The 14085-nt window shown below is 43.0% G+C and overlaps 1 protein-coding gene and 1 pseudogene across 1 annotated transcript in view; both read left to right on the top strand.

Annotated features, from left to right (window-relative positions):
- The window catches only part of Vit (vitrin), a 120280-nt gene that overhangs the window by 20858 nt on the left and 85337 nt on the right, over positions 1-14085 (top strand). Inside the window, exon 2 of the mRNA XM_005360782.3 lies at positions 1325-1394. Coding sequence (XP_005360839.1) covers positions 1343-1394 — 52 coding nt within the window. The 5' untranslated portion in view covers positions 1325-1342. The remainder of the gene's footprint in view (positions 1-1324; positions 1395-14085) is intronic.
- Positions 2051-4014, top strand: LOC101992145 (annotated as a pseudogene).

The raw sequence follows: 14085 nt of genomic DNA, 5'->3' as shown, positions 1-14085 counted from the left end.
TCCACCTGTGCAGCTCCACCTGTGCAGTTCCACCTGTGCAGCTCCATCTCTGCAGACTCTATCCCCAACAGACTCTGATCCAGTCTTTAAACTCCCAGTGATACCAGTATGAAGCAAGGTCAGAGGCCCACTGCTCTGTAAACACCTCTTCCACTTCCTCATGAGGCCTCAGGCTGTCTCATGCTCTCTGATGCCATGGTTATTTGCTTTCACAGATGTTTTTACACCTCTGTTAAACTATGCATTTTAAGAGTGAGAACTGGCTCTTTTTACTGATTTTCTTGAGCTCTACATTTTTCTCTGCTCCCCTCCCTGCCTCTTCTCTCCCCTTCAACCCTCTCCCAAGGTCCCCATGCTCCCAAGTTACTCAGAAGACGTTGTCTTTTCTACTTCCCCTGTAGATTAGATTCATGTAAGTCTCTCTTAGTTGTCTAGGTTCTTTGGGATTGTGATTTGTAGGCTGGTTTCCTTTGCTTTATTTCTAAAAGCTACTTATGAGTGAGTACATGTGATAATTGTCTTTCTGTGTCTGGGTTACCTCACTCAAAATGATGTTTTCTAGCTCCATCTATTTGCCTCCAAATTTTAAAATTTTGTTATTTTTTCTGGTGTGTAGTACTCCATTGTGTAAATGTACCTTATTTTCCTTATCCATTCTCCAGTTGAGGGGCATTTAGGTTGTTTCCAGGTTCTGGCTATGACAAACAAAGCTGCTATGAACATAGTTGAGCACATGTCCTTGTGGCATGGTTGAACATCCTTTGGATATATACCCAAAAGTGGAATTGCTGGGTCTTGAGAAAGGTTGTTTCCTAATTTTCTGAGAAATCGCTGCACTGACATCCATAGGGACTATACCAGTTTGCACTCCCACCAGCAATGCAGGTGTGAGAACTGAATTTTAATACAGTTTTATCACCTTTTTCCTTAAGAAGAGCCATATTATAGGAATTTCATATTTATTTAAGGGTTGATTTATTTGTAAACTTAAATTCTTCCCTTGATACCATAAATCTGGCTGTTGGCCCAATCTGAGGACAACCGAGACACAGTCTCAGAACAGAGAGATTGTTTGTCGGTCCTAAGGAAATCTCCAGAAAATCAGAGGCAGATAACTAAAAAGGGTTTTCTAACTGAGAATAAACACTCTGGGTACCGGTGCAGCCATCCTGCTCCATCTATGCATCTTCCTGTAGAAAGCCAAAGCTTTGAATCCTGACTCCAGAGGGCAATGCAAAATGATGCAGAATGTCCCCAGATACTTCAGGCGTCTGATTCAGAACTCCTGGCTGAAGGTTGATGATATTTCTCTCTCTCTCTCTAGGGTGCCATTTTGATATTTATGGGCATCGTTGTCCCCACTATGAAGGCATCTGTTTTTGAAGTCTTGCTCGGTGAGTACCAGGCTGTGTGGATCTGGATGCTCTTTGAATCTGGCCAAGAAAGATTTTAAGCCAAGACAGAACACATGAACAATAACAGAAGTTTAAGGGGGAATGTTAAGAATAGATCAAATTTAAGATGCCTCTGTGTGTGTGTTCATCTAAAGCAAATATTTATATCATATATGCGGTTTACATGGTACATTTACTATACACACATATTCGATCAACAAACACGTATTTCAGATCCTGAATTTAAGATCTCTCTGTTTCTTAATTTCTCAAAAAAAAAAAAAAGAGGAATATTTCTAAGACAATGGTTTTGCTTAGGCAGTTAAGTTCTCATACTTTGAAGATGAAATATTTGAAGCCTCTCTTATTTTCCAAGAATACAGTTTTGGATGTCTTTGAGGAACAGCAGACCTACTGGGCTCCAGACACTGTTGGTGTGTTTAGAACTAAACCAGAGGGAATATTCTGTCCTTAGTACCCACTGTCTGGGGCTTTGCCGGCTAACATAAATCTGCATGCTATGCTGAAACAGATGGTCATGAAGTCCATATAGATAGTCTGTATTAACTTGTTGGGGCTTTACCACAAGCTGGGTAACCTAGAGCAACAAAAATGTGTTGCCTTCCAGCTCTGGAGTCTTGAAATCCAAAATCAATATGTCGGTGAGGATGGTTCTTTCAGCCAGTACTGAGGGAAAAAGTCTTCCCCAGGCCTCTTCCCTAACTTCTGGATGCTTTCTGGAAATCTCTGATGTTCTTGGTTTATGGGTACAGCACTCTTGTTCCCATCCCCTTTACCTGGCGCCCCCTGTGTGCCTGCCTAAGCCTGTCTTTTCCCTTTTTGTAATGGCATCAGCTTTATTGGATCAAGAACTCCAGTATGACCTCATCCCATTCAACCAATTATCTGTGCCAATCACCTACTTTCAGACCAGGTCATATTCTGAGAAACTGGGGATTCTGACTTCAGTGCACAAATTGCATGGGGGAAGAGATGAAGCTTAGTGCATTACAAAATGAACATGTTCAAGCCTGTTCAGAGGGAGTTGCCTGGACACATCTGAGGACTGGGGAAAAAAGGTGACATAGTTTGAAAAGCAAAAAAAAAAAAAAAAAAAAAATCTCATCATGATCGGATGATCACAGGGCTGAAGTCAGAGAGAGGACGTGTGTTCAAGTTCTGAGACACCATCAGTTTGTTGTTAGCGGTGGTTCTCAATCCTCCTAATGCTGTGACTCTTTAATACAGTTCCTCATGTTGTAGTGACCACAACCTTAAAATTATTTCATTGCTACTTCATAACTGTAATTTCATTTCTGTTACAAATCATAATGCAAATATCTAATGTGCAGGATAGCTGATATGTGACCCCTGTGAAAGGGTCATTCAGCCCTGGGGGTCATGACTCATGTTGAGAACCACTGTCTTAGAGCCACTGTCTATGCAAGCACCCACATGGTCTAGAAATTAAGTCAGTCTCTCTAGAGCAGGAGGTACACGGGGCTATGCTCTTTGTGGATTCCGGGAACTGAATTCTCAACGTCTGAGCCATCATTCCAGCCCCTCGTAAGCCCTTCTTTACCTGCGTGTGCTGTATCATAATTTGCCTGTGTACTAATCAAATACACACCCAGTTATGCAGGAGCATGCGATGATAAATAAGGGCTTGTCTGTAAGAGTTCACCCCGAAGACATAGTTTGACCAGTTCAAGCTGGACCAGTCTTCTGTCTTTAACTACCGAATGTTACTGGACATTCTTGAATGGAAAATCGCCCCAAAGGAGGGTTACCAAAAGGTTGTTGAGAGGAGCAATTAGACTGTTTAGAGCGGGTGCATGCATTGCTTAGTGCAGGTGGAGTCCCAGGTTGCTAAGGCCTTGATTAGAAAAGGGATTGAGGATAGCTCGAGCCAAGTGGAATTCGGCTCCGCTAGGCTTTCCCTGATCTAGGCTGCCTCATCAATGCAATTACTTCATATGCCAGGCCTGCTTTAGTAGTAAAGGGAGCGTGCACCTTGGGAGTGCAGTCTTTCACTTCCTCATTACTTTGAGCTACAGGTTAACAAGTTTTTAACATTAAAGGAGTGGAGGTGAGCTGCCTCCTGTTCTTCAGTGGTGCAAGGTCAAGGTGAAAAGGAGAACCGCGTGCAGCAACCTCGCAAACTCAGGCTCTGTCTCAATACCTGCGTCGGGGAGAGCACGGCAGCCAAGGGTTGGAGCAGCTCACAGGCCAGAGACCTGCATTTCTCAAAGCTAGATCCCTGTCAGGTCTTTCAGCATCAGAGGAAATAAAGGATTGCTGCTCCCTGCACAGTCTGGAGCCAAGGCGGAAGAAATCCTGGAGAAAGGTTTGAGGCTGTGACAGTATAAGTTATGGGGAAATCACTTTTCGGATCCTGGAATTTTGGTTTGGGGATTCAGGAACATGGTGATCTGGACCTCAGATATGACCTACATTGGGATCTCCTGGATTTCCATGCGGTGCTGTTGGGAAGGTTGGGTTTCAGCATGGCAGACAGGAAGTGCAGGACAAGCTGCATTGGGGCCACAGAATCAGCAAAGGGGAGGCCATGTGCTGGTCTCAGCAGAAGTGTGATGGGGTCATTCTTCCTAGAAAATAAACCTTATTCAAAAGGCCAATAAAATTCTCCTAGGGGAAAAAAGTGGAGGTGAGAATAAGAAGAATTTCCTAAAACAAAATAAAACAAATCTTAACAAGGTGGTTCACACCCTGCTTTTTCTTATGTACCATAGACCCAAGAAGGGAGACTTAGTTACTCTGCTCCCTGCCCCTCATGGCCTGGCCTTTTCCTCACAAGGATGCTCAGATAATGAAAGCAGAAAAAGGATACCCTGTACCTCAGCACAATGGAAGCCAGATATGACAATCCCACACTATACCATAGAAACCACACTGACAATCCCACACTACACCATGGAAGCCACATATGACAATTCCACACTACACCGTGGAAGCTACATATGACAACAATCCCACACTATACTGTAGAAGCTACTTATGACAATCCCACACTACACTGTGGAAGCCACATAGGACAACAATCCCACACTGAAAGCACAAAGTCCTTCCTCTATGATGATGAATAAGATAAATATGTCTATTTTTGTGCTGAAATTCCTAGTCAGATCAGTTAGATAAGGAAAAGGTTAAAAAATAAGTCATTGGGCTTGAGCGATGGCTTGGTGATTAAGGTGTATTGTTCCTACAGGTGAGCTGGCACCTACATCGGGCAGTTACCAACCCACTGTAACTCTAGCTCTGGAGGAATCTGATGCCTCTGGCTTATAGAGACACCTGCGCTGCTCAACATCTCCCCAACACACACACAATATTGAAATTAAGATTTAATTCAAAAATACTAGTTAAATTTGAAAAAAATTCAAAAAATGTCTATGAGAATAGGACACATGACATGTAGAAAACACCCACTAACAACCCTTTAGAAGTAGGAAAGAAACTCAGTAAATGTACAGAATCTTGCTGCTTTTGTATTGTTGTGCCAGAACAACACGACAGGAGGAAAAGATTAAACTGGGCTGGGGTTTCAGACCATAATGTCAAGAAGAGCCTGGTGGGACTGGGCTGTTCGGTTCATAGCAGAAGGTGTGGCAGGGGCTCTGTGGGTCACAGCAGACAGGGAAGCAGAAAGAGAAACAGAACAAAGGGCCAAGCACAACCTTCCAAAGTCAGTCTAGGTGACCTGTACCCTAATTCCATAAGCCAATTCTGACCCTCAAAAAGTTCTCAGCCTCCTACATAACACTACCAACTGGAGAACAATCAGTCAAAGCAGGAACCTATGGGGCACATTTCAGATTCGACATATGTTATGCCCTTACCTTCAAAGCTCATGGTCATCTCATAATATAAACTGTATTTAACCCAAGTTAAAGAGTCCCCGAAGCTTTAACAGTCTCAACGCTGTAAGTCTGGAGTTCAAGGTCTCTTCTGAGGCACAAAGCAAACTATTAATTATGAGGTTCTGGAACAGCAGAAAGTCATGGTCATCCAGTATATAGTGATAGAGCATAGGTGTGCCCATTCCAAAATGGACAGATGGCATATAGGTGGGAAAGAGGGGCCGAAGGGAGGCTGAAATCCATCATGAAAGCAGAAGCTAGGTAGTTCTGTGCCAAACACCTGGTGCCCCGGTAGCTGGACTCCAACAGTCCTGGACATGGCTGTAGCTATGGTCTAACACTTATGGCTTCTTTTTGGACATCTCCACTAGCGCCTGCCACTTTCCTTGGCGGGTATCCCATGTTCTTGGCGGTTCCAAAATCCCAGAAACTCACTCGCTGCTCGAGTTCTGTGTGTCACTTGCAGGTCCCTGCAGAATATCCAACCTGTCTGCATATTGCCTGACCTCCTAGGCTTTTCTCAGAAACTGTGTTGGACACCTCCATTGCCCTGTGCGTCTCACGTTTCACATGTCATAAAATGAGGAACATCCATACAATGAACGCTAAAAATGTTTGACTCCTGGGCCAGCTCAAACCGCAGCCAGGACCTCTTGGACCATGGCTTCAGTGACTTCTGAATGCCTCGGTGCCCGGGCCTATGAAAACACTGAGAACCCTCCGTGCAATGCTCATTTCTTTAGCAATTACTGTTTCTTTGTTTGTAACTTTAAAGGAACTATCTTTTTGGCTCCCAAACACCATGTTTTCTACTTTTCCTCTCCTGAGCTGAACTAAAGAAAGTTGAAAGCATTTTTAAAACTTATTTTAATGTAGTCTTCAAAGTTACTGTATTTACCGCTTTTCTTGATGCTGTAACCAAGCGCCTGAAATGAGGTAACTTAAAGGAATAAGGGTTTACTTTGGCTAAAGTTCAAGGGATACACTATGTCAGAGCAAGGAATTATGGCAGCAGGAGTTTGAGGGGGCTAATTACAGTGTGAGCTCAGTCCGGAAGCAGAGGGTAGCCAGAAAGTGGGGCTGGACTAAAAAAAAAAAGTCAAGGCTCATTCAAGTGATTCACTTCTTCCGGACAGTGCCCATCACCCAAAGGTTTTCCACCTTCCAAAACAGCACCGCAAGCTAGGAACCAGGTGTCTAAACACATCAGCCTACCAGGGACATCTCACAGTCAAACCACAGTGGATATGCCAATGCAAGTAGCATGGTACTAGAAAAAGAATAACGGGAAGTGAAGACAGTCCAGGAATAAACTTATAGTCAGTTCATCTTTAGCAAAGATAACAGGAAAAGGATAATCTCCTAAATGCACTGCCCTGAGAAAATATGATATTCGTGTGCAGAAGAATGGAATTAGATACTGAGCTCTGATCCAATTCTTAAAATCAACCAAAAGTAAAAAAGTCTTGAACATAAGACTTGAAACTGGAGAGATCTTGAAAACAAGCCTAGAAAAATCGCTTTGAAATTGGTCCAGGCCAAAAAAAAAAAAAAAAAAAGGCTCATTAGACCTGACCCTGAAAGCTCAGGCAACAGAAACAAAACTGACATGTGAGGTCACCTCAGACAACTTCTGCACAACGCGGGGAGTAATCAATAGAGTGCAGAGACAGCCTGTGGGGGGAGAAAGAATATTTGCAAGCCATGTATGTGATGACAGGTTAATATTAATATTATAGAGGATCTCAAAAACATAAATAACAAGAAAATAATCTAATTTTAAAGATAGACCAAAACAGACATTTCTTAGAAGGACATAGACAAATAGCTAACAAATAGATGTATTTTTTTTTGAAAGTTGAGCATCACTAATCATTAGGTAAATATAAATCAAAGCCACCATGATATATCACATTATATCTTTTGAATGGCCTTTATCAGATGGGTGCAATCTCATGAGTTGATGAGCATTTGAAAAAGAGGCAGTCCTTTGTCATCTGAGTGGTGTGTGTGTGTGTGTGTGTGTGTGTGTGTGTGTGTGTGTGTATTACACTGCTAAGGACCTCCTCCCTTCCGACCTTCCTCCCTTCCTTGTTAGCTTCCCTTTCTCCCTCATCCTCTGTATCTTGCCTTTGTCTCTTATTCCTTGCTTTTGTCTCTCTGGGGCAAATACACTTCCTTTGTGCTGAGAGCTTGGTCTTGGAGCATCCTGAGTCTATACGGGTCCCTTCGGTGGGTATATAAAATTGTACACTCATGATGGCATTCATTATAAAAAGTGGTATGGAGGTTCCTCAAAAAATTAAAAATAAAACTACCCTGTGATTTTACAACCTTTCTTCTGGGTACATATCCAAAAGAAACAGAATTAGCGTGCTCCAAGACATTTGCACTTCCGTGTTTATGACTGCGCTGTTCACAAGAGCCCAAGCATGGACTCGGCCCATGTGTCCACTGATGGATGGATGGGAACATTAAAGGAGAGCTGATCGGGAGAAAACAGGAGCCAGACGGTGAGCAGGTACTGTGAAAAGCTGTCTTTCTGGACATGCTGTTAAACCCACAGCCACTCTGCTTATGTGCAAAACACCTGAACAAGGTCAAGCCAGCCAAATTTCCAGCACAGGTTTGTCAGCTGGCTCCTTCACCCTCTGAGTCATCTCTCCAGCCTTCTCTCCTTTTTTATTCAGGCAGAATCTCTTGCTTAGCCCAGCGCTCCCTGATTCAGCTAATCTACTTAGACAGTTTGCCCAGGGGATCCTCTGTTGCTGTCTCCCCAGTGACGGGGTTACAGGCAGCACCACACTTGCCCAGTTTTTGGTAGAATGTGGAGATCTGAACTCCAGACATGGCGTCTATGTGGAAAATGCTTTACCACTAACCCATCTGCAGAGCCCAGATGTCTTTCCACATCTGGCTTCTTTCAGTTAGGGTAATGTCTCCACACCCTACACTTTGGCTGCAGGACAGAGAAATTAATCTCTAAACAACCCGGACACTTCCCCCGTGCTGGCTAGCTTTCATAGTGCCAGAGATATTATGCCAGTTTGTGGAAGAAAAATGTCATAGTCTTACCCAACAGTGTATCATGATACTACACCGCCAACGTGCAAGGCAAGATGTACACACTGGTGTAAGTGTGTACTGTCGTGGGGTAATCAACTTCTCTCTGATTGGTATTGTGTCCTGTTCCAGAGGAAGGAATTCATGTCTGGTGCTGTAAACTGGTCAAAAGTCCATGGCTGAAGAGGTCATAGGTCCTAGGGTAGAACTTACCACTGTCAGTTAGTTAGATGACAATGATTTTTGTTTATAATCATAGACCTAAGCTGTTCTCAACCTTTGTCAGAAAACCTTTTTATAGTGGGTAGTACTCAGTCCCCAGGACCCAGAGCTGGAAGTAATGAATCTGCTCACACAAATTCTCCTTTGAGCTCCACATAGTACTAAGTTGTGTGCAAGTGCACCCTTCCCATGTACACACACACACGGGGGAGGGGGAGAGAGAGAGAGAAATAACTGTAATTTTTTAAAGTGGAGAACAATCAAGGAAGGAGGACACCTAACATAAACTTCAATCCTCCACATACATGTATACATACCTGCGTATGCACACACATGTGCATCCCCACACATGAAAACATACACACACGGGCACAGGCAGAGAGAGAGAGACATGAAAAGAGAGACAGAGAAATGATGCTGTATGAACTCACATAGAAAACCTAAAAAGTCAAAGAAGAGAGTAGAGGATGGTTGCCTGGGTCTGGGGAATAAAAGCCATGAGGAGGTGTCATTCTTGGTGAGATCAGTAAGTTCTGGGATTTTTATGCATGCCATAGTGAGCAGTTCCTGGTACTGTATTGTTACCAGAAGAATAGATCTGAAACACTCTCACAGTATAAAGAAAAAGAAAAAGAAAGAAGAAATAGGTATGTAAATGAAGTGATAGATACACCAATTAGCATGACTAATTATTTTACACAACACACAAAGATCAATGCATCAGATTGAGTGAGTGGTTGACTACTACAATTTTTATTAGTCATGATATACTAGAACCAGGGGAGGGAATAGTAAATACGCCCACTATTGAAAAAAAGAGAAGGACATTACTGCCCCTGAGCTCCTCTGAGTCTTCGGCTGTCTTCATCCACAGCATCTCCTTCTGCTCACTGGTCAGGGCCATTTCCTACATCTTCCTAGCACTCCGACCTCCCCCACTTCACCCCTAACTGGGTATCAGGACAGCCTCCCACCCCCAAAGCCTTAGTCCTCCCTCACTTTCCACCATGCCCTGCTGGTCTCCATGATGCCTATTCTTCTTGTTCATTTGCTTTGCTTTGAGAGAAGGTCTCACGACCACTCGGGGGGCTGGAGGTGTGAGCCGCCACACATGGCTACGGAAGTTCATTTCCCAGCACCATCCTCTTGACTTAAGCTCCTTGGCGTTTCTCCTTTCCCTGTAGCATGGAGTCTTGGGTCTTGAAGGTTTTGGGGATGAGGCCGTTGTGGTCCTTCCTGCTTCCATCTCTCACCACAGCTTTGACCTTGAACTTCCTGGAGAATAGCAGCATTTCTCACCCCCAGGACTTTGAAGATGCTGTTCCCGTTCTTGGAATTCGCTGACCCTCACTCCCACACTCAGAATCCTCATTTGGTCCTCCAAGAAGTTTCACTGCAAAAACCCAGTCTCAATGAGATGGGATCATCTACCTCCGTGCCTATTTTTTCTCTTCTTTATTCTCTTGGTGGCCCATCTTTATTCCAGTTAGAGCTGCACCTTTGACCTTTCGGCATTCTGCCTCAAGCAATCATCCTTGAGACAGTCTTCCCTGGTGCTCCACAAAACCATAGCCATTCAACATCACAGTGATCCAGCAAAGGATTGTCCTTAGGGATGCTGAATTCTGACGGCATCAGAGCCATTCAACAAATACTACCAAACTCCCGAAATTAACACCAGTTATTGAGTGTTAGAGTGGCGTTTCCTTTTCTAAGATTTATTTTTATTACTTTTATTATGTATACCATGTATGGGAGGTCTGTGTGGAGGTATATGCACATGAATTCAAGTACCCACAGAGATGCCAGGTCCCCCTGAAGCTGCCGTTACAGGGGTTGTTGTAAGTTGTCTGATGTGGGTGCAGGGAATCAAACTCAGGTCCTCAGGAAGAGCAGAAAGCACCATCTCTCCAGCCCATGTTTCTTTTAGATATCCTTAAGTGTTCTGCAGAATTGTGTGTTCCTCTTTGTCTTAGGAGCTCCAAGTAAAGCCAACATTTCTACTGAGGAGGAGGGGACAAATTAAGTCAAAAGACTAAGACTCTTGCTGCCACACCTGCTTTTTGGTTCCAGCCTCAGATTTAGCCAAGGTGTTAACTTTGACCTGGGTTTCATTCCCTAAAACAAAGGGTAGGGGATGAATTCCAAAGGTTCCCCTAGGTGTACCATTGCATGATTTGAAGCCTACCTTGATATTGCACAAAATTATAGAAAATAAAGTCCTGTGTTTGCTGTGAAACTTTCACTTATTTCATGTGCCCTAAGGTTCCAATGAGTAAATATATCACAAGTCAAACATTAGGGAACTTGATGGTCTGTTTTATAGATAAGGTTTCAGAAAGGTGCTGTGGACACTAACTGGATGGAGAGCCTAAAAGATCTAACAAGAAATTTCTGTGCAAAAAAAAAAATGAGTTGTTTCTATGCAAAAATAAGGCATTTCTGTGAAAGTTCCAGGCACCTAGTTGCTTCCTGACTTGCTTATTGATGAGCTAGCCTGACATTTTATGTCTTCCCGGAAAATTAGATTATAATTCATAACTTACTAGAAAACACAGACACAGACTAATTATGCCAATAACTTCAGAATGAACTTTCATTATAAGTCCATATGACTATAATATGACCAAATTAAAAATAATTGAATGATAAAGTCTGTTTTTAATTGTAAAAGAGACACACGTAGTATGAAATTTATGTTTGTACATGTAAGTGATCTGATACAGTCGGGAGAAATGCAGAACATAGAATATACATATAGATATATAAATCGTGATTTCATCGTTATTAACATTTTGGCGTATTGTTCCAGGTCTTTTTCCTCTGTTTCTATTTTAACTGTCGAAATCATGGCTCACATTTGAGCTGAGCACTTCACAGCTGATTTAGTCACCCCCTGCACATCATTTGTAACCAATGCTTACACATTCCTGATTGCTGGGACATTTCCAACATTCTGTTCTTTCCAGATAGCCATTAAAAATGCTCTAATGAGAATCTTTACATAAATCTCTGTCTGTATCAAAGAAGATAACTTGAGATATAGTCCCAAGAGGGCAGTTTCTATGTCAGAGGAGATCATTTCCAAGGCTCTTGAAACCTATTATCAAATTGCTTTCCTGTATGGTTCCGCCTGCACCAACAGAGCACAGGAATTCGCTAACCCCAGTTCTCCGCCAGGATTAAGTGTAATTTTGTGTTCTGTGCACAGGGACATGACACAGAAAAGCAGCCTCTCATCTTCTTTTAGCCTGAATTTTAAACTCTTGATGAAATTCCACGTTGTTTCCAGTTTAGCTTTTTGTGTTTTCTCTATTTATAAATTATTGGTACGATCAGTTTTTTAAAACAATTGTTCTTCCGGTGCCTTAATTTTGCTTAGTTTGCTCTCACACCGGTGAGGAAGAGAGAGCAGGAAGTAGCAGAACTTTTTAAATTAGAAAACATAATTTTAATATTTAACTTCCTTGAGATTTCAAGAGCTACTAAAAGAAAGACAAACAGGTTTAGGGTTTCCAAACACAGAACACTGAGGGGCATCGCTTTGTGGTTGCTTCAGAACTTTTTATTCTTGCCTCAATTTCCTCCGGGCTTTTAGACAGGAATGGTCTCAGTGGGTAGGTAACTAAAACTACTATTTGAAAAGCCTTGGTTTGCAGATCTGTCTGCTTCTTTACATAGGCATGTGTGGATGTCAGAGGGTGCTAGCCTTCCTTCTATGGCCCTTGCGGGGTTTTTTGTTTTTTTGTTTTTGAGACAGGGTCGCTCACTGAATTTGCACCTCTGTGATTGGCTAGGTGCTAGCCAATGAGCTCCAGAGATCTTTCAGTCTCTGCCTCCAAGTACTGGTGCTAGAGATACAAACCCCTGTACCAGTCTTTTATATGGATGCTCAAGACCCAAACTCCTCAGGTCTTCATGTTTGTGCAGACTGCCCAAGTCATCTCCCCAGCCTCCCAGGGTGCTACTTAAAACATAGCAAGAGATAGCTTGCAAATAGGAAAGGAAACGTGCCCCTAGAGATGGAGCATGTACAGGCTGTACTGAACAGCCCCTCCCTGGAAGACAGGATTCTAAGGTGTTTTAATTAAAAGCCCATATACTGAGAAGAAGGCAAGGAAAGGCTTGTGTGCAGGGGACAGTAAGAACTTTGTTACTCTCTGTTGGCAAACCAGAACAACCATGCATGTGCTCACTCATTCTTGGGTCTTGGGTAACTAAAAAACGTATTGGGGTGGTCTTGATGAAATATTTATGGTCCTAATGACACCAAGACTTCTAAAGACTTCCCAGTGAGCCACAGGCCCACATGGCTAGTATTTAGCTTTCCCAAGAATTAACCCTCAAATTTATTTCATTTCATGCCTTCAACTTCACTATTTGTTTGTTAGCTTCTTTGTTTTTGTTTATATGCTTAGTACAACCTTTACAAAATGTTCCCAGATTCTGGCTATTTCTTTCTGCATAGAAGATGAAAGAGTGACCTTTATGCAGAACTAAATGATACACAGGCAACTATAAAAATCAGACCGCCAGGAAACTCGCACACACCCAACCCCCAGAAGTAAATAACACCTCAAAAATGGCAGCCTTCAAGCTTCTCGGCTGCCTTTTCTGCTCTCATTCAGGTCTCCTGCCTGTCTCTGCTGCTGGATGGCCAAACAGGCAACTGCCCGCACTTCAGCTAGCGCTAAGAGCCAGTCGCAGGCTAACGTGGGAGCTGTATCATCGGCACCGGTTACAGTGTCTTAGCGAGTTCAGGCTGCTGTAGCCAACTGTCATATAGTAGTAGCCTACAAAAGCTGGACGCTAATCTGTTGAGTTTCTAGAAGCTGGGAAGGCCAAGATAAAGACACCAGCAGTTGACACCCCTTTCTATGATCGGTGGATCTAAACAGCTGCGACCGCTTTTGTAAAGGCCCTAATTCCATTCCTTTTAAATTTTTATTTCTCGTGTGTACGATACACGTGTATGTACATGTGACTTGTGTGTGAGTGAGTGCAGACTTGCCACAGTGCACTTGTAGAGGTCCAGGCACAACTTTGAAGATGGGTTTTGTTTGAGACAGGGTCTCTTGGCTGCTTGTTGTTGCATACTACAGGCTAGCTGGACACGGAGCTTCTGGGAGAGTCTTCTGACTCCTCCTATCTCACCATAGCAACAAGGGTCCATGGGCTTGCAGATTTAAGTTACTGTGTCTAGCTTTACTTGGGTTCTGTACATTAAAACTTAGGTGTTTTACCCATGGAACCATCTCTGCGGCCCCATTCATTTATGACAGGACTATCTGCATCTCCATCCCCTCCCTTGCATACCCTTTTGAGTTAAAATTTCAATTTAACAGTTTTAAGGGGGCACAGTCGTACTGTAGCAGCGACTGTACAATTTTCTCAAGCACTTGGTGATGTTACTACCCTTTCCTTAAAAACTAGCTGCCAATTTAAGGGTCCTCTTGTACCTGAATTGAATATATCTTTGTCTATTGAGAGGGGAGGGACAGGAATAGGAAGAGGGAGGGAGGAAG

Source organism: Microtus ochrogaster, linkage group LG3 (assembly GCF_000317375.1).
Source record: "Microtus ochrogaster isolate Prairie Vole_2 linkage group LG3, MicOch1.0, whole genome shotgun sequence".
NCBI lineage: Eukaryota > Metazoa > Chordata > Mammalia > Rodentia > Cricetidae > Microtus > Microtus ochrogaster.
This window is presented reverse-complemented; position numbering and strand designations above follow the sequence as displayed.